Below are 24,885 nucleotides of genomic sequence, written 5' to 3'. Positions count from 1 at the left end.
TTCCCAACAACCCGATGCAAAGGCAAATAGAAAGATCCTTCTTCGCCCTGACCACCTGAACCAGCTCCTTTATAGCACTGATATTTGCCTGGAGTAAAAACACTCTCTTCTGGGCTGTATATATAACCAGATCCAAGTACTCCAATCTTCTTACTGGCTTTAAAGAAAATTTCTCTAGGTTGGGGACCCAACCTAGGTGTTCCAGGTAGTTGACTGTGGTGACCATGCTTTGGTCTAAGCGGGCTATCGAGCAGTATATCAAGAGCAGGTCGTCTATGTATGCTATAATTGTTATACCTTGAGTCCTTAATCTGGCCAGAGGAAGGGGCAGAAGTTTTGTAAACACCCAAGGTGCAGTAGCTAGACCGAAAGGCAGAGGTAGAAACTGAAAATGACGTTTTTCCACTTCGAATCACAGATATTTCTGATGAGCAAGGAAAATAGGTACATGCAGGTATGCATCCTTAATGTCGATTGATGCCAGAAGTTCTCCTCCTTGTAGGATGGAGACAACTGATCGGATTGATTCCAATGCGAAGGGTGCAGATTTTCATGAACCGGTTTAGATCTTTGAGATCTAGATGGGTCTGATATCTCCATTTGGTTTTGGTACCGTGAAAATGTTTGAATAAAACCCCAACCCTTGCTCTTCCATGGGGACCACCATGATCCCTTTTTGCGACAAAAGTCGGTCTAACACTTAAAGGAGAGACTTCTTTTTCTCTGGATCTTTGGGAACATTTGATCTGAGAAAACGAGGAGACGGGAATTCTCGGAACTCTAGTTTGTAACCTAGAGCTATTGTGGAGCCCACCCATTTGTCTCAAAACTCCTCCTGCCAGACCCTTGAGAAGTGTAGCAGTCTTCCCCCCGCTTAAGTGGGGGCGCCCCTTCATAAAGAGGCTTTAGCGTTCTGTCTTGTAGGTTTTGTCCCCCAGGACTTCTTTTGTCTGCGGGGTTAGCGCTGAGGTTTACCTCATGAACTGGACGATGGAGGCCGTCGTGAATGCCTGGAGGCTGATGCCCCAGACACTGGAGAAAGAGGCAGTTTAAATGAGGGACATTTACTCCTTTTATTAACTGGCAAAAGGGTACTTTTCCCACTTGATATCTTTTGTATATATTTTTCCAAATCATCCTCAAACAGCCTTTCACTGCAGAAAGGAAACCCAGCCAGGAGCTTTTTGAATGGCGCTTTGACTTACCAATTTTCAACCATAAGATTCTACGCATATGCACCAAACCAATAAAAGTCAAACTTTTATTCGCAGAGGATATAGCAGCATAAATTGCTGGTATACCCCACATCTTTGTAAATTTTTCCTCCATAGGATAAAGTGTTGAAAACGTTTTAGGAGGGAAAAAATGCTTATCTGGGTGATCCCACTCATAGTACATAAGCTTTTCCAGCAATGAATGGACTGGAAAGGCACACAAAGCTTGAGGAGGCTTCAGTGAACTCAAACAAGAAGTGGGCTTTTCAACTGCCTCAGTTAAGGGTAGCTTAAATGTGGAGTGGAACATTTCAGTAAGAGATAGCACCAGTAATTTCTCAGCCTGTGAAGCTGAAGAAGGTCCTTCCCCACTTGATCCCTCGGAAAGAGGAGTCATTAGTCTCTTCACGGTCCCATGAGGGGGAATCATCTTCCCCCTCCCACTGTTTCTCTGTTAGAGGGTCCTGGGTGGTAGAAGAGGACCTAATCCATTTTGTTCAACTCTGTGAAGATGAGATTAAAGCCGCTAATCTTTCCTCCAATCCAATCATGGAAAGCTCATCAGTAATATATAGAGGGGCTGAAATGCAGGAAGCAGTTGCCATCCCTGACAACCCTGATGGCTCGCTCTGACTCTAAGCACCTGTTTTTTGGGGTATTTGTACCGCCCTTTCTGCCTATAGTACTAAGCACAAATGCAGAGGTACTACCAGAAAATGCACCCACTGCTGAGAAAATAGTTCAGCAACTGCCGCTATCAAGGCTCAGCCTGATGCTTAAGTAAATGTGCCCTGGGAATGCCTGTCACCAACACTCACATGCCCCGTCTGCTCTGTGTCCCTCCATCAGCTGACTGCGAAAGGTGTACTTATAGCCTAGGGTGGAGGAGAGCCACTGGAAGAGAACCGCCGTGCTATGGCGGCACAGCATAATGCCGACTGGTCCACCCTCCTGGAGAGAAAGAAATACTTCAGTCCAGGTGGGGGCAGACCCAATCTTCACCACTGACGGTGGGCTCCATTTAAAAAATCTTCAAGGACCGGGGTCCTTTTTTATTGGGGGTTCCACACCATTGGACCAGTAAAGCACCCCACCAGGAAATATGGTTGAAAAACACAAGTGCTGGATCCCAGGGTCCAGCTCTCTAAAAAAAGAAGCGCTACAGGCAAAACCTTGTTTCATCTGACACAAAGCCTGGGTACCATTCAATTCGGCCTAAAAAGACGCTTTGAATGGATCCAGTTTCATAGCTTGCCCCAGCAAAGGTTTACTCCAGTGGAGCTCAGCCTAGCACATCTTTACTCATGACCAACAACTAAGACACTGGTGAAAAAACTGAGGTAATCCCAGTAAGAGGAGGCATAATATAGGGAGCTAAACTTCCTGTCTCGGGTGTGCTAGTGTCCACCACCTGGTCCATGCTCCCTCGGGCACCTGAAGAGAAAGAAATACTTCAGTCCAGGCGGGGGATGTTTAAAAGAAAAGCTCCCCTTCCAACATCTTACCTGAGGCTTGGGACTGGAGGAAGCGTACAGCCTGTACTGACGCAGAGCGAGACTGACAAGCATGAAACAGGCACATGCTCTTGACAGCCCCTGGTGGTGACTTTAGGCATGACATAAAAATTCCTTAGGAATCTCCGCTTACCTTGTCCAGCTGCCGGGTTCTGTGGTAAACCAGGCAGACCCAATCTTCACTACTCACGGTGGGCTCTGTTTAAAAAACCTTCAAGGACCGGGCCCTTTTTTATCGGTGTTCCACACCCTTGGACCCGTAAAGCATCCCGTCAGGAAATATGGCTGAAAAAACCAAGCACTGGAACTCTCTAAAAAGAGAAGTGTTACAGGCAAAAGCTTGTTTCTTCCATCACGGGGCCCGGGTACCATTCAATTCAGCCTAAAAAGACACTTAGAATGGATCCGGTTTCATAGCTTGCCCCAGCAAAGGATTATTCCAGTGGAGCTCAGCCTAGCACATCTTTACTTGTGACCAACACCTAAGACTGGCGAAAAAACGGAGGTACTCCCAGTAAAAGGAGGCATTATATAGGGAGCTAAACTTCCTGTCTAGGGTGTGCCAGTGTCCATCACCTAAAGGTGCCTATATAACCCATACAGTAATTACTGTGGCTCTGTGTCCTGTCATGTACGATAAAGAAACAGCCAGTCACTCCAAGGACCCAAGTATTAGGTTCCAATTCGATTCACTGGGATTTTAATGCCTGTACTCCGGTTCTAACTTTTACGATTTGCTATTTGAAAGATTTGCTGTGCAGCAAATGCCAAGCTGTGACAACATTTGACCTTTAAAAAAAATATATTCAGCACGTTATTTCAGGTAGTTCCTTTAAATTATTTTTGATTCACGACAACGAACTGGTTACACGGATCAGTTATATAAAAAGTACATTACTACAAAAACTCAGGGAAAAATGCATGCATCGGTATTAGCTACGATTTCCAGATTGGTCATGGTATTCAACATGTGTTACACATGAATGTTCTAAAGACCCCATTTAGTACCTAAGTGATTAAAACTGCTGTGCTATCACATGCCCTGCAAATGGCCATAAGTTTTGCTTTTGAACATCGATTCATGGAAAAGCCATTGTTGCAGAATTTGCTGTACACACATAATCAGGACCAGGCTTTGAGAACACTGTTAACTCATATACCGCATGTCAGCAAAGCTTTGCTCATTTGCCCTGTCAGCATAAAGCAGCGGACTAACAAATTCAAAAAAAGCTAGTTTCCTCTATGCTTAATAGCAAGAATAGGTTTTTGCCAGTTACTTTAGCCTGTGCTGACTTCTTGGGCAGTTGGTTCCAAATTTTCACACTCTTTCTAATTGTCCATTATTAACTGGCTACAGAAACACGGCTAAAACTTTTTTTCTAATTAACCATTCCTTAGCCCCTTTATTACCAGAGATATTTTATATAATTTTGCAACTTGAATGATTTAAAATACTTTTATAGATTTTTTTTATGTTTGCCGTGCACTGCTAGGTGTGCTCAGGTACTGTTTAGAAGTCTATCTTTCCCTAGATACTAAGGGGCATAGAGAGATGAAATTCTATTAAAAAGCATTGTCTTTCAAACAGGAAAAAAGTTCAATTTGTTGTTCACAGCAACACGGGTGGAGGAATCTATCCTGCTGGCTATTGTATTCAGACAGCTGTCACCTGCAGCTGTCAAGGAACATGAACAATGGCGGCTGTGACCTGCGGTCACTGTCCGGTTAACAATTTTCTGCTAGGCTCCTTCAACCTTTAGATCAAAGTTTGTCAAGTCAGGTGTTGCCTGAAAGGCCACCCACGGACAGTATTTGGGCTAGCAGGAAACAGATAAAAGGCCAGTTACTCAAATTATGATGTGTTAACCACTACAATACAGGGCACTTAAGCCCCCTTCCTTCCCAGCCCAATTTTCAGCTTTCATCGCTCTCGCACTTTCAATGACAATTGCGCGGTCATGCTACACTGTACCCAAATGAAATTTTTATCATTTTGTTCACATAAATAGAGCTTTATTTTGGTGGTATATATTCACGACTCCGTTTTTTATTTTTTGCGATATAAGCGCAAAAAAAGCGGATATTTGGGAAAAAAAAATATTTTATTTTTTCTATCTTAAAAGAAATCCAATAAAATCAAATTTTGTCATAAATTTAAGGCAAAATGTATTCTGCTACATGTTTTTGGTAAAAAAAAATCCGTTAAGTGTATAATAATTGGTTTGTGTGATCACGGACATATGTACGCAAATGATCATGTACATATGTGTGCAGGTGATCACGTACATATGTGTGCAGATAATCATTGGAACATGTGATTTTAGTGGGACATATGTGGGGGACATGTCTTTTTATTATTTGGGGACATGTCTTTTTATTATTTGGGAACATGTGTGTTTTGGGGACATGTATGATGACATGTGTATTGTGGTGACGTGTGTTTACACTGTGTGGTGATGTGTGTATTACACTAGACTGGTGATCAGTTAGTAAAAAGCTGCACTGGCACACGCGATCCCCCTCCTTCTGAAGGATATTCCTGAACGTCCTCTCAGAAGTAGAGAGCTCCCACCCGGCCGTATATGTACATTGGCCGGGTGGGAAGTGGTTAAGTGATTTAATCTAAAGCAAATAATCAAGCTTTCCTGTATGACTACAACAAACTGGTTGCAATGAGTTTGAAATGGCTTTGAAATTTACCAGTACACGTTTTACTGATTTTCTGATAAAGCATGTGTGCGTAAATGTACAAGAAACATCAGTAAACCCTTAGCATTTCACATTTGTGGAAAAGGGATACAAGGTAATTTTTTGGACAATGCATGCAGTTTACTATTCTTTATATCTGGCTTTACCCAACATCACATGTTTTTGGCACCGAAGAGTGTGTGTGCAAGCATTGGGAATAAGGCCTACCCCTAAGAATGCTGGCCTTTGCTAATGTACTAGGGCAAGGGATGTGAAGCTTTGGAAGAGCTGTGGAACTGGGCTGATGCTCCTTTGAAATGGGTATTTTTGAAACATCAACCAAGAAAGGGGCCACAAGACAGACAAAAAGCAGAATTTGAGTAGGATTAAATCTACCAGTGTAGCATTCCTTTGAGTGTCTATGGGCGAACATAAGTCTATATCTCAAACAAGGGAAAGGAAGGCTGGTCTTGTCTTCTTACTCATTCCTAATAATACTTAAATTGATATTAAACCCTTAACTTTTCTTTCATAGTTTAGATTAGGCCCACACTAACATAATATGCTGATTCTTCCTTTTTAAAATTCCCTCTTCTGATCTCCTGCAGCTGGTTTTCAAGTCACTGGCGCCCCTGACCTGTTTGTGGGTGTCTCCTTAACTAGCCGGCAGCTAAAGAGAAATCCGATTGCGCATGCTCTCAGCTGCTGCTGTGTACATCCATAGCTTGTTTGGACATGCTACCATGCAATCCCCTCTATAGATATCTGGGGTTTCTTAAGATCTGTAAACAGATAACATATTTGCAACTGCAGCTCTACTATTCCAATTTGTTTGTTGCATTAATTTAATGATTTAAGAGATTTTTTAACATTTGCAATGTTAAATGTGAATATTTTTACATATATTTTGGTGTGGTACCTTAAAAATCTTAAATAGTGTTTCCTGAAAGGGATTTGTGCTTTCAGTGTCTGTATAAGAAAGGATGTGGTACCAGTAAATCCTGATGGGCAACTGGGACTGTCGCTTGTGCAGTCTCCCTTTTAATCCTTAAATTTTCCCTCACTACCCTCCTCTACAAAGCACAAGATTTAAAAGTTTGGGAACTAGGGGCACTGTAAGATACTGAACTACATTTAAAGCGGCGTTCCACCCACTTTTGAGAGGTTGTCTTAAATGAAGGACCACCTCTCCACCCCTCGTTTTTGGATATTTAAAACTTTTTTTTCTTCTATAGTACATTTTTTCTGGAAATACCGAGTGTACAGAGGAAGTCACGAGACTGATTAAACCGGTAGGAGGAGCTTGACAGCTGATGAGAGAGGTACCTGGAAGTGTTGCAGAGCAGGCACAGGACAGGGGGAACGCCGTGTTTTTTTAAAAATTTTGTTTGAAAATTTTATAAAGGGTAATTTTTGTCCATCATTGATGTACGCTGATGGGCACCGATAGGTGGTAGTGATGGGCACTGATTGGTTACACTGATAGGCAGTACTTCTAGGTGGCACTGATTGGCACCACTAGTGGGCATTGATAGGTGGCACTGGTGGGCATTGATAGGTGGCACTGTTACTCTATAAATGAGGCATAATTGCCTCTTCCTTTTCGGGACCAATGTCCCTTTAAGATAAGCCGGTGATCGGCTTTCTTTTCTCCTCCGCTGTCAGCGTGAGGAGAAAAAAAAATGATCACCAAGCTTGTTTACGTCATGTGATCAGCTGTCATTGGCTGACAGCTGATCACATGGTAAGGGGCCGGGCCAGGACAGGCCTCTTACTCTAACTGGTGATCACACGAGTCTCAGTGACCTACAGGGCGTGCGCAGGGAGCGTGCACAGGAGAGGTCGTCATATGATGGCCTCCCGGAAATTCACATCAGCGCTGTGGCTGTCATCCGGCTATAGCGTGGATGCCAGGAGGTTAAAGGTGATTTTTATTTATTTGAAATGTGAGTTGTATGTATGTGGTGTTCCGTTTGAAAATAAACCTTTTTAAATGTTATCATGCTGTTGCATGCCTCTGTCATTTTCCACAAGTGATGTATATGAGGAATCTTTCAACATACCAGGATAAAATAGTGGCTTTTGAGCTGGGCTATCATTGGGAGGAGCAAGATGCCTGTGTTCCATATACCTGCATAGGATAAAGGAGGATCTCTGCAGGCTATTGCTATCAATTACAGGCTTATCTTTTAAGCCCCTAAGGTGAGGGTACACCTGGTGGGGATTGTGTGCACACCGCATGAAGACACAATTATCACATGGTTGATGTTATTATGGACTTTTGCTGTTTAGTTTAATACCTCATCAAGGACCAGTGGCGGCCCATGCATTGTGGACGCATGGCGCCGCCCCCCCCCCATCCATGCACCCGGCCCCTTTCAGGATGCCGGACACATGGATTCCTATGGCAGGGGTGGTTCTTTTTGAAGCACCTGATTAGAGCCAGAGGCTCTAATAGGCTTCAAAATAGGGTGGGCTCAGGGTGCAGAGAGAGCGCCCTGATCCCACCCAATTGTGTGACGATAGCAAATACATTTTTGCTATTTCCACACTAACCTTCCTCCCACAGGCAGGGCATCAGACCTGCTTCCTGATTGGCCAAAGTGCCGGGCAACCATATTAGATGCCTTGCGCTTAGGAAGAAGAGCGGAGGAGACACGCGCTGGAGCGGAGGTCGCCACCGCTCTGAGAGGAGCTGCTGCAGTAAGTCCACTCAGCTCCACGATCTGCAAGGGGGGGGGTGTGTGCTGACAAACCCCGCGAGTGGGGGGGGGTGGGCACAGTGGCTGAATATGATGGGGCACACGTGGCTGCACATGATGGGGCACACGTGGCTGCACATGATGGGGCACACGTGGCTGCACATGATGGGGCACACGTGGCTGCACATGATGGGGCACACGTGGCTGCACATGATGGGGCACACGTGGCTGCACATGATGGGGCACACGTGGCTGCACATGATGGGGCACACGTGGCTGCACATGATGGGGCACACGTGGCTGCACATGATGGGGCACACGTGGCTGCACATGATGGGGCACACGTGGCTGCACATGATGGGGCACACGTGGCTGCACATGATGGGGCACACGTGGCTGCACATGATGGGGCACACGTGGCTGCACATGATTGGGCACACGTGGCTGCACATGATTGGGCACACGTGGCTGCACATGATGGGGCACACGTGTCTGCACATGATGGGGCACACGTGGTTGCACATGATGGGGCACACGTGGCGGCATTTGATGGAGCACAGTGGCTGCATATGATGGGCCACACGTGGCTGAATATGATGGGGCACAAGTGGCTGCATGTGATGGGGCACAGTGGCTGCATGTGATGGGGCACAAGTGGCTGCATGTGATGGGGCACAAGTGGCTGCATGTGATGGGGCACAAGTGGCTGCATGTGATGGGGCACAAGTGGCTGCATATGATGGGGCACAAGTGGCTGCATATGATGGGGCACAAGTGGCTGCATATGATGGGGCACAAGTGGCTGCATATGATGGGGCACAAGTGACTGCATTTGATGGGGCCCAGTGGTCGCGTTTGATGGGCACAAGTGGCTGTGTTTGATGGGCACAATGAGGCTTCGATTGATGGGGGGTCAGTATTTTTCAGTTTGTTTGCACCACCCCAAAAAATTTTGAGCACCAGCCTCCACTGTCAAGGACTGAGTGTGACTCACGGAGCACAAGCACTTTATATATTTCTTTATAGGATGTCACATCTTATATAAATATATATATATATATATATATATATATATATATATATATTAGTGGATACATATATAGTCTTTTATTGGATACGTATTTGTATTAGCTTTTGTTTTATTTGATGCATATTAGCGCTGCACAGTGTGCCATATAAATTGTTATTATCACATTTTGGGGACGTGTCTGATTATAGTTATATTTCATTTATGTAATTTTAGGTTTAGTGTGGCAGCTCATAAGGTTTCACTTATTTGCTTCTCTATGCAGCAGCTCCCCCAGTACTTATATGAGCCTCATCCCAATCCAGCGATGTGCACGAGAGCCTCAGCTCTCCGGGGATTCTCCCTCCTTATTGGTTTTTGCTATTGTCAATCATAGTCAATGGGGAGAGAGATGGGGCGGGGCCGAGCCGCAGTTCTGTGTGTGAATGGGCACGCATAGCAGGGCCTCAGGAGCGAGCCAGCTTGGGTGCCCCCATTCTAACTGGCCTGCTCTGATGGCACTTGGCAGGAGGGCAGGGCCAGGAGCATCAGCGGGGGACCTGAGAAGAGGATCAAAGGTTGCTCTGTGCAAAACCACTGCACAAAGCAGGTAAGTATGCCATGTTTGTTATTCCTTTTATTTTTATTTATTTTTTATTTCCTTTAATATCACTTTAAGGTAAACAGAATCAGACCAAGTATGAATAAAATAAAATTAATTAATGCACACAACACCCATCCAACACCAACGGACCATAAACAAGACAAACGTGTGAAAAAAAACAAAAACTGAAAATCTAACTATAATACATTATGTACAAATGGAGGGAAGCTCACAAAACCGACTGGGGGAACTGGGACTGGGAACAAGGGGAGAAGAGTAACAGGATACAGGGTACTGGATACAGGATGCAGCATACTGAATGCAAGGTACATAGACTCTGACAGGGAAGCGTTTCACAAGCAGAACACTGAGGTCCAGATGAAAGTTAAGGGAGGGATTATATACCTTCCCAGCAGCCAGCATCAGGTGAATCCTAATTACTGGGATCTGCTGGCTTCTGGGAGATACCCGTTGGTGGCCACCAGAACTATGCCCTTAAGTTTTGGGAACCACAGTGCTATCAGCAGGTATTCCTGACAACAGTAGCAAGAAGAAGAGAAAAGTAAATTGTTACTCTTAGAAAATAACCACTATTAAAAAGGAGTTGATAGACTTTTATTAAACTCAGTTAATTTTCAGTATCCACATGGTATAGCAAGTATGAAAAAAAGAAGAAAAAGTTGTTACTCTACCTTGCAAAATCCAGATCAGCTTCACGAGACATAGTGATATTGGTGAGGTTCTGCTGCAGGACAAAAATATTTCTGCACATTTTCTTGATTCCAGATTCGCTGATGCGTTTAAAGTATTGAGCTCCATTTATGAGGATGCATGAAATCAGATGACCTAGACCTAAAAGAAATATACAAGCTCACAGTAAGCCTTACAATTGAGGGATATAGTAGAATAAGCTGAAAATGAATGTGTGTTTACAATAATGTAGTATATTTTTCCCATAAATAAGAATAAGGGGTTGTCAAAACACATCATACAGAGCAAGCTCTGTATTTTCACTGTAGATTGCATTTAGTATTTAACTGCTGCAATCCTCTCAGTTTGCCCAATAGGTGTTAGTGATGAGCTGTAAGCTTTGTTCCTTTTTTCCCAAAAAAAGAAAATGACTGTCTATTGGTGGCAGGCAAAGTTTGTACTGTAGGTAAAATTAATATCTCCTAAACATGCACCGTTTAGGAGATATTCACACCAGATGTAGCCAGTGACGTCACGGTGCATGCGCTCTAAAGGTCTGGCATACCGTGTCGGACCTTCAGAGCTTCGTGCTGGAGCCGAGGGCACGGGAGTGACATCATTGCGGCTCCAGCCACTCATACAGACGGAGATGTTTGGGGGTTCTAAGTAATTTTCTAGCAAAAAAGACCAAGTTAGACTTACCGGTAACTTGTTTTCCAGAAGTCTTTCAGGACAGCACCTGAGATAGCGACTCCACCCTCCTCGTTAGGAAACACCTTCTTCCTCCAGACTTTAAAGGGAGGCGCCTCCCTACCACACATCAGTTGTAGAAGAGAACCTCCGGCCCCGGCTGGAACACATAAACACATACGTTAGTCACAGCGTAGCATAATATAATACCATAGGGCGGGATGCTTGCTGTCCTGAAAGACTTCTGGAAAACAAGTTACCGGTAAGTCTAACTTGGTCTTTCCCAAGGCGTCTTTCAGGACAGCACCTGAGAGGATAACAGAGACTTACCCCTTAGGGCGGGACAACAGCTTGCAGGACCTTTCTGCCAAACGCCTGATCGCTGGCAGAAGTGAGATCCAGTCTATAATGTTTCACAAATGTGTGAAAACTCGACCACGTCGCCGCCTTGCAGATCTGCTCAGGGGTGGCACCAGCTCTCTCTGCCCACGTAGACGCCAGAGCTCTGGTTGAGTGTGCACAAATTCCTGCTGGAGGAGATAACCCTGCCTGGGAATATGCCTCTGAGATAGCTAATTTCAGCCATCTAGCTAAAGTAACTTTAGAAGCCTGAAAACCCTTTTTTCTTCCTGAGAAAAGTACAAACAGTGAATCTGAACGCCTGAAGGACTCCGTCCTTTTTAAATAACTCAGCAGAGTCCTTCTGACGTCCAAAGTATGGAAAGAAGTCTCCTTATTTCCTTTGGGGTTAACACAAAACGTTGGCAGTACTATGTCCTGTATACGGTTCTGAACTGAAGCTACCTTCGGTAAGAATTTTGCATCTGTTCTAAGAATAACTCTGTCAGGAAAAATGGAAAGATATGGTTCTTTAATTGACAGAGCATTTAGCTCACTGATCCTGCGTGCAGAGACAATGGCAATCAGAAACACGGTTTTTAATGTGAGAAACCTAAGGGAAGCCTCCACAAGAGGCTCAAAAGGCCCTTTTGTTAGAGACTGTAGGACTACCGACAAATCCCATCTAGGAAAAACCTTAACAGGAGCTGGCCTAGATCTTTTAAGAGCTCTAAAGAACCTGATCACCAGCGGATCTGAGGCCACAGATTTTTCTAAGAACACCGTCAGGGCTGCTACTTGCACCTTCAGGGTACTAACTGCCAGTCCCTTGTCTGCACCATCTTGTAAAAACTCCAAGATGGAGACAAGGCTCCCTGTCACCTGGGCGGCTGACAAACACCAAGTTTCATAACGCTTCCAGACCTTAGAATAAATGGCCCTCGTAACCCTTTTCCTACTTGCTAAAAGGGTAGAGATCAAACGGTTGGAAAACCCCTTGCTCCTAAGGAGCTGCCTTTCAGAAACCAGGCCGTGAGAGCCAGGCTGGCCACTCCTGGATGGTTCACTGGGCCCTGCAACAACAGATCGTGTCTGAGGGGCAGACGCCAACAAGGCTTGATTGCCAGGCCTAGAACTGTCGAAAACCAAGCCCTTTTTGGCCAAAAGGGCGTGATTAGAATAACTGGTACCTTCTCCCTCTGAATTTTTCTTAAAATTAACGGGATTAACTGAAATGGGGGGAAAGCATAGCAAAGACGAAATTCCCATGGATAAGCTAGCGCATCTGTGCCCAGCGAGCCATCGCGACTGTCCAGGGAAAAGAACTGGGGAACCTGGGCGTTCACCCTTGAGGCGAACAGGTCTACTTCTGGTAAACCCCATTTTCCGGCAATCATTGTGAATACCTCCGGATTTAGAGACCATTCTGCTTCCCGAATAGCGTTTCTGCTTAGGAAGTCCGCTACCCTGTTTAGATCCCCTTTTAGGTGGACTGCTGATAGGGATAACAAATGTTTTTCCGCCCACCGAAGAATCTCCATGGCCAGTACCTGAAGCGACCTGCTTCTTGTACCCCCCTGTCTGTTTAAATAAGCCACTGCCGTGGCATTGTCTGTTAGGACCTGGACGTGATGGGACTGCAGTTCCTGAACAAACAACTCCAGAGCTAAGGCAATCGCCTTGAGTTCCCTCCAGTTTGAGGACCTTATTGTCTCCTCTTTGGCCCAGGACCCCTGAGTGAAACGTGTTCCTAGATGGGCTCCCCACCCCCAGGAACTGGCGTCGGTTGTTAGTCTTTTCCCGACTGGAAAAGCCCAGACTAACCCTTCCGATAAGACCTCCTGTCTTTTCCACCACCATAGGGACCTTTTTACCTGGGTTGACATTCTCACCTCTGCCTCTAGGGATGCCACTGTGTGATCCCAAGATTTTAGAAGGAAAGCCTGCAGACACCTGAAATGCATTCTTGCCCACTGGACTGCTGGCATTGCTGAAGTCAGAACTCCCAAAGCTGACATAACCTGTCTTACTGTCAGATTTTGGCTGGTCTGTAATAAAGACACTGCACCGGAAATCCTGTCCTTTTTGTCTAAGGGAAGGAAGATTTTTTGCTCCACCGAATTTATTAGAAACCCTAAAAACCGAATCTCCTGAGATGGGTTTAGGGACGACTTTTGGAGGTTCAAAATCCAACCCAACGCCTCCAGATGGCTGCGAGCTTTGCCTAGATTGGTCTGCAATTCCTCGCTGGATGGGGCGAAAAACAGCAGATCGTCTAAATAAGGAATAACTGCGATTCCCTGAAGACGCAGTGGCGCTAAAGCTTCTGCCATTATTTTGGTAAAAATTCGGGGAGATGATGACAGGCCGAAGGGTAGGGCCCTGAACTGGAGATGATGAACCATACCCCCCAACCTCACCGCCAGCCTGAGAAACTTCTGAGACTGGGGAGAGATCGGAACATGTAGGTATGCGTCTTTTAAATCTACTGACGCCATAAAACATCCTGGCGTCAACAGGTTTCTGACCGAAAAAATTGAGTCCATTTTGAACTTCCTGTACCTTATGGACTCGTTTAAAGGTTTTAGGTTGAGAATCAACCGAAACTTCCCTGTCGGTTTCTTTACTAGGAAAACATGGGAATAAAACCCCTCCTGCTGTTCTTGCAGGGGTACCTGTACTACTACGCCCTGTTGCATCAGTTCCTCTAGAGAGGACTTCATGGCCAGGGCCCTTACTGGATCCCGCGGGGTGTTGGTAATCAGGAACCTTTTCTTGACAAACTCGAGTGAGTAACCCTGCGCGAGAGTGGTCAGGATAAACTGATTTGAAGTTATCCCTGACCACTGCGGAAGAAATTCTTGTAGTCTTCCGCCCACCCGCAGAGACGAGTCATTGCGATTTTTCGGCCTGTGTAGGAGGACGGAAGAGAATTCCGCCTCTACCCTTCGGCTTCGGGGCGGACCAACTTTTCCTTCTCCCTTGCAACTTGCTGTCCTGATCCTGAGTTTTTTGAGGTCGAAAAAGACGCTTTGGTACCTGCTTTTTCTTTTTGACCGGAAAGGATCTCTTTTTATCGGCTGTCCTGTCAAGAATATTATCGAGGTCAGAGCCGAAGAGCAAGTCTCCTGAAAAGGGTAACCCACACAGCTTATTCTTTGAAGCCGAGTCACCCGGCCAGGTTTTAAGCCATAAGGCTCTTCTTGCAGCATTAGTTAGAGCTGCTGACCTGGCCGATATCTTAATTGCCTCAGCTGAGGCATCTGCAACATAGGCCACTGCCGTAATCAGGGTAGGAAAAGAATCTAAGATTTCCTGTTTAGGGGAATCTGCAGCTATATGTGACTTTAACTGGTTAATCCAGTATTCTAAATTTCTGGCTACACACGTTGTGGCCATTGCTGGTTTTAAATTGCTCATAACTGATTGCCATGATCTCTTGAGCAAAAGATCCATGCGTTTGTCCATCGGATCTTTCAAAACTCCCATATCCTCAAAGGACAGATCTGTGGATCTTGAAACCTGGGAAAAGGCGGCATCCAGTCTGGGCACCTTGTTCCATACTGCTGCAGGGTCCTCCTCGAAAGGAAAACGCCTTTTGTGGGCTTTGGAGAAAAAGGGCTTTTTCTCTGGATCCTGCCATTCTTTCCTAATGGCCTCAGAGATGACCGGATGAACTGGGAATGTTCGGCCCTTAGGCTCATCCAACCCAGCATACATGCGGTCATGGAGTGATAATTCCTTTTTCTCCTCACTTAAACCAAGCGTAGCATGAATGGCTTTAAGGAGCCCATCGACCTCTTCAAGGGACAGTTTGAATTTAGAGGGGGCTACCTCAGAATCCTCCAACTCCTCTTCCGAATCTTTAACGGAAAGAGCAGTGGACTGCTTTTCCCTATCTGAAGGGTCTTCAGGCAGAGATTCTAACACCGGGATTGAGAGAGACCCCTGGGAAGACTCTGAAGTGGAAGGCTGACTAGCAGCCGGGTTTGCTAGTGAGTCACGAAAATTCTGGATCGTGGCGTACAGCTCCTTCTTTACAGAGGCCACCAGATCCTCACATACAGAGGCAGATTCCTCTTTAACTAAAGAAGTAATGCAGGGACTGCATAAGGTTTTCTTCCAATTTTCTCCCAGCTTGGCCCTGCAAGAAGGACATCTTTTCTTTGGGTCAGAGCTCTTAGCCTATGAAGAAAAAGACAAAAAAGGGAAAAAAACCAGGGAACCCTTAGTGAGACCCAGTCTCAGCTTTAATAGGGATCACCACACAGGTGCACTAAGAAGAAACCAGTCAGCTTCTAGTGCCCAGACAGGCCCCTTGCCACCAGGGGGGAAAAAAGAAAGGAGAGAGCGAGACCAAACGCCAGGAAATAGAAAAAGAAAGGCAGACTTTAACTGCTGCCTCTTACCTGGGCCTTGCTGGTGCCTGTGCCTGTCCCCACCGCTGCAGACGCTGAATCTTCCATAATCAGCTGTGCAGAGATCCACTTGTGGCTAAACGCCGCCTCCGGAGTCACGCCGTGCAGCTGCACCGGACCGGAAGCGGAAATAGGCACCAGCACCTGTCCTCCCTCCTCCCCCCTGCGTCCACGCCGGAAACGACGTTTCAGCTGACCCGATGACCCGCTCTGTCACTTCCGGCGCGACCGCCGAAAACAAACATGGCGGCGGCACACGCGCGCCGCCGCGCCTACGAACGTGCGGGCCACCGAGTCTTCGGCTCTCTCCGAGCACAAGAGGGGAAGAGGAGCCCGCTTGCTACCGCTGACGAGGCGTGGGTAGGTCGGGAGGACAGCGGGTCTCTAAAGGAGGAAAAAAAGGGAAAGAAGCCTAGTCCCTCAGGAACACCTAAGAGAAACAGACTCCTTCCCAAAAGGTGTTCCCTCCGGGCCGGAGGAAACACAAAAAACTGATGTGTGGTAGGGAGGCGCCTCCCTTTAAAGTCTGGAGGAAGAAGGTGTTTCCTAACGAGGAGGGTGGAGTCGCTATCTCAGGTGCTGTCCTGAAAGACGCCTTGGGAAATACAGATTTTAACTTGTAAACACCAAATGTCAGAAATAGGCTTAGGCATGAACGGGTTTTAATTAATACCATAAAACAACCTTTTCTCGCTTTGATGATTCCTGCAACTCTCTTCTCATTGGCCTACAGAGGCTATCCCTCCTCCAGTCCTTCATGAATGCTGCTGCTGAACTTCACGTTACTAAACAATCTGTGGCTGCTGCTCAGCTCTGTGAAACCCTCCACATGCTTCCACTAGCCCAATGTATAAAATTCAAAATACTAACTACAACATACAAAGCCACCCACAACATTTCCCCCAGCTACATTACCAACCTCATTTCGACATATTACCCAAATAGTGCACTCCGCTCCTCCAAAGACCTTCTTCTCTGTAGCTCTCGTTACCTCATCCTATGCTCACCTCTAGGACTTCACCAGAACCTACCCCTTCCCCTGGAGCTCCTTACCCCAATCTGTCAGGTCATTTCCATTCCTATCCACCTTTGGGTGATTGCTAAAAACTCGTTATTTTACACAAACCTAACCCCCCACCTCCACCACCTCATCCCTCACAGCTATCACCTTTTCTACCACCTATTGTAATGCCTTTCTTTTGATAGTAAAGCACTCCACAAATTGTTGGCTCTTTTTAAACCCTGTTCAATAATAATAGGACTGAATCGTTAAAAAAAATAATTAGACAACAAAAAATGGGCGCTCATTTACATCAGAAAGCAGTAAAAGTTTGCATATTGCATACACTCTGATATGTGTTGACATGAAACCTTATAGAAGTTGCGCTGCATTACAATGCATTTTTACATATGTTGGCAGTAAGTTTTTTTTAAATTTCTTTTTATTGGCAGTGACATTTGTTAAATGCGAATGCCATTCTATTTTATTAGCAATTTTTCTCCAAATGCTCTACCTATGTTGTATGTTGTCTTTATACAGTTCTTTGACACGGATTACAAATCTCTTGCCTATACAAGAGTGATAAAGGCAATAATATCTATCCAACCTATGGTGCACATCTTGCAATAAGGGATCTTACCGTTCTCCACTGCTAAAGAATTTGACTACTGTACAGGTTACATGGAGTGTCTGTACTATGACCAATCAGTAGAAAGCTCTCAGGAGTGCCAATTACATTACATTGTATTTTGCAAATAGGCACAGTGTATTGTAATATCCTAGAACCCCTTGTTTGCATGAGCTGTTTTTCTCATAAGGTGGACTCTGCCTTTAAAATGGCAGTAAACCTCAGACATGAAATATGAACAAAGCATATCCCTCTATAGTGTGTATTTGTCTCAATCCAGAGCACTAAGAATTATTTTTGTCTGCTGCCCCATTCCTCTGTTATCTGAGTCACCTCTGACAAATTTTTTTGACATTAAAAGAAAAAAAAGTGACTGGAAGGATCTCCAGCACACCAGTGCTAATTTTGACATCAAATTTCAATTTAGTTTTAGTCATAGTCTTCCGACTAAAATGCCATTTTAGTCTTAGGCCCCATACACACTGATTTTCTGCTGAGTTTTTCCTTCAGATTGACCAAAACCATGTAGTGAAAGGGCCTGCCTGATTGCAAATTGAAACTCCTAAGGTTTGACCTAATATATGGTTTTGGTAAATCTGAAGGAAAAAATCTGCAGAAAATCTGATAGTGTGTATGGGGCTTTAGGCGTATTTTTAGTAATGTCAATTGTTTAAGATTTAGACAATTTTTTTTTCCGTATAATCTCCAGTACATTTTAGTTGACTAAAATCTAAGACCCCTTTCACACTGAGGCACTTTCAGGCATTTTAGCACTAAATATAGCACCTGAAAAGCACCTCTCAAGCCTTCCCAGTGTGAAAGCCCAAGTGGTTTCACACTGGGGTGGTGCGCTTGCAGGATGGGAAAAAAAAGTCATGCAAGCAGCATCTTTGGGGTGGTGCAGTAGCGGTGTATACACCACTCCTAAACTGCCTCTGCCATTGAAATCAATGGGCAGCACCTGCAAAGTGCTTTGGCAGCAGTACTTTAACCCTTTATTCATCCACTAGCGGGGATTATAAGTGCCCGCTAGCGGCCGAAAAGCACTGCTATAACAGCGGTAAAGTGTCGCTAAAACTAGCGGTGCTTTACCGATAATGCCGCCCCAGTGTGAAAGTAGCCTTATGGATTTAGTTAAAATGCAATGCATTTTTAAAGCATTTGTTACCCCAACACTTCATCTTCCTGATATGTGTCTGCCGTACCATGCACTTGTATTAGAAAGTATCCTGTTCTCCTTATATTGCTTCCCTTGTGTGAAAGCCCTGGTGTTCCTGACAGTCCCTCCACTTTCCTATTAAACTGAACACACTAAGAAGGAGAGCACACTGTGGTCAGTTCTCAAGTTAAGCTGGGAACTCAGTGTGCTCTCCTCCAATGATCAGACTTGTCCTGACATGCCCTCGCTGCACAACCATTCACTGGGAAGCTTGGTGTGCTGCTGCTTCTCCTCCCTCTAGCTTTTATGCAGCTAAGAACAGAAGGAATTTGATTATTTATAAAAAAGGGAAAAGGGGTATTTATACGTTTTTTTGTGTGTGTGTGTGTGTGTGTGTGTGTGTGTATGTATATATATATATATATATATATATACACATACACACACATATATATATATATATATATATATATATATATATATACATACATACATACATACACACACACACACACACACACACACACACACACATATATATATATATATATATATATATATATACACACACAAATGTTTTGCCATTCTTTTTTACTTTAAACTGAATGGGTTGGTTTACCAGCGAGCGCCATCCCCCCCCCCCCCTCAAAACCATACCAGGCCACATGCCCTCAACATGGGGGGGGGGGGGCGATTTGGAGTAGGCAGGTTAACACACTGGCTAGGGTTGTGGGGGTCTGCGGATGGGGACTTACTGGAATTTGGAAGCCCCCTTTAACAAGGGGGGCCACTGATCCCACTACCCACATGAATGAGTATGGGCAAGGTACCCCTACTCATTCACTCCCAAAAAAATGAGTAGTGCAAATAAAGACAGAAGACTGTTTTTGGCAATTCCTTTATTTCAAAAACAACAATAAATGTCCCACAGTGTAGATCCATCATCAATCACAGCATCCTCCGCCACCGCCGACCCCAAAAAAACAAACAAAAAAAACAAAAACAAAGGTCCACTTCTGCCGTCTGGCAGTTCCTAAATAACTAAATTCCTAAATAATAGGTTTGGCCACCCGTGCCCCTTGCCATTGACATCACAAGGGGGCGGGTTCACCCAGTGACGTCACTGGGTGGCCATGCCCCTTAGTTAAATAGGAGCTTTCAGACGGCGGAAGCCTTTGTCGGGACTGGTGTTTTTCGCTTTTTTCAAGTTGGTGGTGGTGGCAGGCGTCGAGATTGACAAAGGATCTACAACGGGGACATTTTTTATTTTTTAATAAAGGAATTGTCAAAAACTTGTGTTGTGTTTTCATTTATTTTTTATACTTTTTTGGTGAATGAGTGAGTAGAGGTACCATGAAATCAATTTCTGCTATCCAATAAAGCCAGGACTGGTGGGGAGGCCCAATAAATGGGGCATAATGTCACAAACACTTCACAGTGGACCCAGCACTGGGTCTCCTACCTGGTGTGTTTCTGCCATTATTTACAGGTTTCACTTGTGTCGCAACATATTAGGAGATCGGCACCACCTGAAATTGTGAGGCAACGTGTAGCAAAGTGTTGCCACGTTACAGCTGAGCCTCCTTACTGCAGGCTTTAACTGCCCTTGTGCTTCCTCAGTAACAGCCACTGGTTACTCCATGACTGCTAGTGTGCTCAGTGCACCCTTTGACTGCAGTGCAAACCTGAGCATCCAAGCATCCCATGTCAGCTAGTGACATTCGGTGTCATCTAGTGACCCCAGTGCATCCTATGTCATCTAGTGACCCCCCCAAGACTATAGGGCACCCCTGAGCATTTACATGTGTGACTTTATGGTACATACCTTATTCAATGTTTGTATTTTACTTTTTTATATTTCACTGTAATCAATTTCTTTAAATGTGCCATGTATTAACTACAAAAATAGGAAATATTTACCTTCAAAGATGTACTGGAACTTGTGTTGCTGTAGACTGGCTCCCATAGCCTCTTCTATTCCACTTATATCTTTATTGAGACGTACAACAAGTGAATCATAGTCCATGCTCTCTGCATTGGCTACAATAGCATAGTTCCCTTGCTTGGCCAAAGGAATGAGATAATGGAAGCAGTGAACTCTGAAAAAGAAGAAACAATAGAAATGTGAGTGAATTATGATTTATAGAGGTTTAAACTCCTGACATCTTCACAGTTGTGTTTCAAATGCCATTCTCAAAACTTTATTAAATGCTGCAAATATCATGCAAGCAGCACAAAATAACACTTATTTCCCATAAAACACAGTATTAGGTCCAGTTTATGTTTTGTAGCTTAAGGAAAATTTCATTTTAGTTGCTTTTAAGGACAGAGGTCACATTTTTCCATAACTCTAGCCATGTCGCTACGACAGATTTTAATTTACCTGCATGACGTTTTTCAAAGATCACCTAAAAAATAGAGCCTGTGATTGATGCCTTCAAGTACACTCTGCTCAGTCTGTTAATTTCAAGCAGTAAGAAAGAGAAGTCTCTTATGAAAGCCTGACCCCCTGGGTCACACGCAAAATGTCAGATGCCTCTCAGCCTGGAACATTGCACATAGGCTTTGGAGACACTTTCCTATAATAACTTTCAGAGCCTCCCTATTATATAAAGTTTGTAATAGAAGTGTTTTGCGCAAAAAAAACTGCACTTATTATGCTGACTGCAACCTTTATCTGCAACCGTTAAAGATGAGTGAAATTGTTCAGAAAAATAAAATCAAAGAGAAATAGACAGATAGAAGCATTCGCTGTAGGTGAATGGCAAATAAAACACATGCTTTATAAATACGCACATAATTGTACATTTCACACCAGTGATGTAACTATTGGTACAGTTGCTTTATGGCTTCTATAGAGACAAACCGAGGGATCCCTTTTTCTCCAAAATATAATAGCCGCAGAAGGAGATTCATCCATTCAATTTGTTGTTCAGCCTGCAAGACAATGGGGTTCATTTACTAAAACTGGCGAGTGTAAAATCTGGTGCAGCTTTTCATGGTAGCCAATCAGCTTCAAACCTTTCAGCTTGTTCAATTAAGCTTTGACAAAAAAAAAAACCTTGAAGCTGATTGGTTTCTATGCAGAGCTGTACCAGATTTTGCACCCCTGTGTGTATGGCCAGCTTAACCTTAAAGTGGTTGTAAACCCATCTGGGAAAAAAAAAAAGCAACCTGCAAGGCAAAGGCATAATGAGCTAGTATTTTCCGCTGTCTATGCCGTAGACAGCGGTGGCTGTCTTTTTGTAAATATCTCCTAAACTGTATAGGTTTAGGAAATATTTCTTGGACCCACAGGTAAGCCTTAATCTAGGCTTACCTGTAGGTCAAAGTGGTTTGTAAGGGTTTACAACCACATTAACTAGTAGCTGACCGCCGGCCGTCAAATGACGGCCAGGCGGCGCACCTATTGTGGCGGGAGGCCGTCATATGACGGCCTCCCGTTTAAACAGGGATGCGCGCGATCGTGCGCGTGCATCCCTGTTTCTTCAGGGGCGGCGTGTCACGGAGACACCGCTCGCCACCGAAGGGGGTGAACAGCCATTCGTTATGGCCGTTTACCACGTGATCGGCCGTGATGAAGTCACGGCCGATCACAGATGGTCACACCCCGAACGTGCACGGCGCATGCGCGCGATCGCGCTGCGCGTGCACGTCGGTGGTGGCGTGTTCCCCGGGAACACTGCTCGTCACCGACGCTGGTAAACAGCCATTGGCCAGCTGTTTACCCACGTGATCGGCTGTGATCCTTTCACAGCCGATCACTAAAATGTAAACAAACCGCGGTAACGGGATGTTACCGGGTTCTCCTCCTCACACACCGATCGTTTGTGAGGAGGAGATTGCGGTAACATCTCGTTACCGCATACAGTGTACACCAAACATACTGATTACCCCCCCCCAATAAAGAGGACCTGTCACCACCCCTCATAGTACCTGTCAATCACAGTCCATCAGAGTATTTGAGTACCTGTCACAGCCCATCAGAGTACCCGAGTACCTGTCCCAGCCCATCAGAGTACCCGAGTACCCGTCCCAGCCCATCAGGGTACCCGAGTACCTGCCACGGCCCATCAGGGTACCCGAGTACCTGTCACAGTCCATCAGGGTACCCGAGTACCTGTCACAGTCCATCAGGGTACCCGAGTACCTGTCACAGTCCATTAGAGTACCGAGTACCTGTCACAGTCCATTAGAGTACCGAGTACCTGTCACAGTCCATCTGAGTACCCGAGTACCTGTCACAGTTCATCTGAGTACCCGAGTACCTGTCACAGTCCATATGAGTACCTGTCACCGCCCTTCAGAGTACCCAAATACCAGTCACCAAACCATCAGAGTACCTGTCACCAGGCCATCAGAGTACCTGAGTACTTGTCACCAGGCCATCAGAGTACCCGAGTACCTGTCACCAGGCCATCAGAGTACCCCAATTACCTGTCACCAGGCCATCAGAGTACCCGAGTACCTGTCACCAGGCCATCAGAGTACCCGAGTACCTGTCACCAGGCCATCAGAGTACCCGAGTACCTGTCACCAGGCCATCAGAGTACCCGAGTACCTGTCACCAGGCCATCAGAGTACCCGAGTACCTGTCACCAGGCCATCAGAGTACCCGAGTACCTGTCACCAGGCCATCAGAGTACCCGAGTACCTGTCACCAGGCCATCAGAGTACCCGAGTACCTGTCACCAGGCCATCAGAGTACCCGAGTACCTGTCACCAGGCCATCAGAGTACCCGAGTACCTGTCACCAGGCCATCAGAGTACCCGAGTACCTGTCACCAGGCCATCAGAGTACCCGAGTACCTGTTCCAGTCCATCTGAGTACCCGAGTACCTGTCACAGTCCATCTGAGTACCTGAGTACCTGTCACAGTTCATCTGAATACCGAGTACCTGTCACAGTCCATATGAGTACCTGTCACCGCCCTTCAGAGTACCCAAATACCAGTCACCAAACCATCAGAGTACCTGTCACCAGGCCATCAGAGTACCTGAGTACTTGTCACCAGGCCATCAGAGTACCTGAGTACTTGTCACCAGGCCATCAGAGTACCTGAGTACTTGTCACCAGGCCATCAGAGTACCTGAGTACCTGTCACCAGGCCATCAGAGTACCCCAATTACCTGTCACCAGGCCATCAGAGTACCCGAGTACCTGTCACCAGGCCATCAGAGTACCCGAGTACCTGTCACCAGGCCATCAGAGTACCCGAGTACCTGTCACCAGGCCATCAGAGTACCCGAGTACCTGTCACCAGGCCATCAGAGTACCCGAGTACCTGTCACCAGGCCATCAGAGTACCCGAGTACCTGTCACCAGGCCATCAGAGTACCCGAGTACCTGTCACCAGGCCATCAGGAGTACCCAAGTACCTGTCACCAGGCCATCAGAGTACCCGAGTACCTGTCACCAGGCCATCAGAGTACCCGAGTACCTATTCGCAGCCCATGTCTCATAGACTATACGTTGGGGTGTTTACTTTCCAAAATGGGGTTATTTTGTGGGTAATTTCACTGTCCTGGTGCTCCAGGACCTTCAAAAGTGTGATGGGTAGGAATGAAATGAGATGTGTGATTTATGCTCCTAGAACGCCTGAACGTACTACTTCAATGTTCGGCCTCTCTATGTGGCCAGGCTGTGTAAAAGTCCTACACATGTGGTATCGGCATACTCGGGAGGAGTAGCAGAATGTATTTTGGGGTGTAATTTTTGCTATATACATGTTATGTGTTAGAAATATCTTATAAATTGACAATTTTGTGTAAAAAAAAAATGTGTTTTAATTTTTTTCCACATATTCCAAAAACTTCTGGAAAAAAATGAACCGTTCAAAAGACTCATTATGCCTCACAGATTATACGTTGGGGTGTTTGCTTTCCAAAATGGGGTAATTTTATGGGAAATTCCATTGTGCTGGTACTCCAGGGCCTTCAAAAGTGTAATAGGTGGTTGAGAAATGAGATGCGTAATTTTTGCTCATAGAACGTCTGAAGGTACTACCTCAATGTTAGTGCTCTGTATGTGGCCAGGCTGTGTAAAAGTCTCACACACATGGTATCGCCGTACTCGGGAAGAGTAGCAGAATGTATTTTAGGGTGTCATTTTTGCTATATACATGCTATGTGTTAGAAATATCTTATAAATTTACAATTTTGTGTAAAAAAAAATGCGTTTTAATTTTTTTCCACATATTCCAAAAACTTCTGGAAAAAAATTAACCATTCAAA

At 45.3% G+C, this 24,885-nt stretch overlaps 1 protein-coding gene across 1 annotated transcript in view; it reads right to left on the bottom strand.

Annotated features, from left to right (window-relative positions):
• The window catches only part of EXOC4 (exocyst complex component 4), a 716,245-nt gene that overhangs the window by 86,794 nt on the left and 604,566 nt on the right, over window positions 1-24,885 (bottom strand). The window contains exons 16-17 of the mRNA XM_077471880.1: window positions 20,573-20,751; window positions 10,421-10,580 (exon numbers count right to left, since the gene is read on the bottom strand). Of these exons, the coding sequence (XP_077328006.1) occupies window positions 10,421-10,580; window positions 20,573-20,751 (339 nt within the window). The remainder of the gene's footprint in view (window positions 1-10,420; window positions 10,581-20,572; window positions 20,752-24,885) is intronic.

Source organism: Lithobates pipiens, unplaced genomic scaffold (genome assembly GCF_037356315.1).
Source record: "Lithobates pipiens isolate NorthernLeopardFrog02 unplaced genomic scaffold, aLitPip1_a1.2 Scaffold_8, whole genome shotgun sequence".
Taxonomy (NCBI): domain Eukaryota; kingdom Metazoa; phylum Chordata; class Amphibia; order Anura; family Ranidae; genus Lithobates; species Lithobates pipiens.
This window is presented reverse-complemented; position numbering and strand designations above follow the sequence as displayed.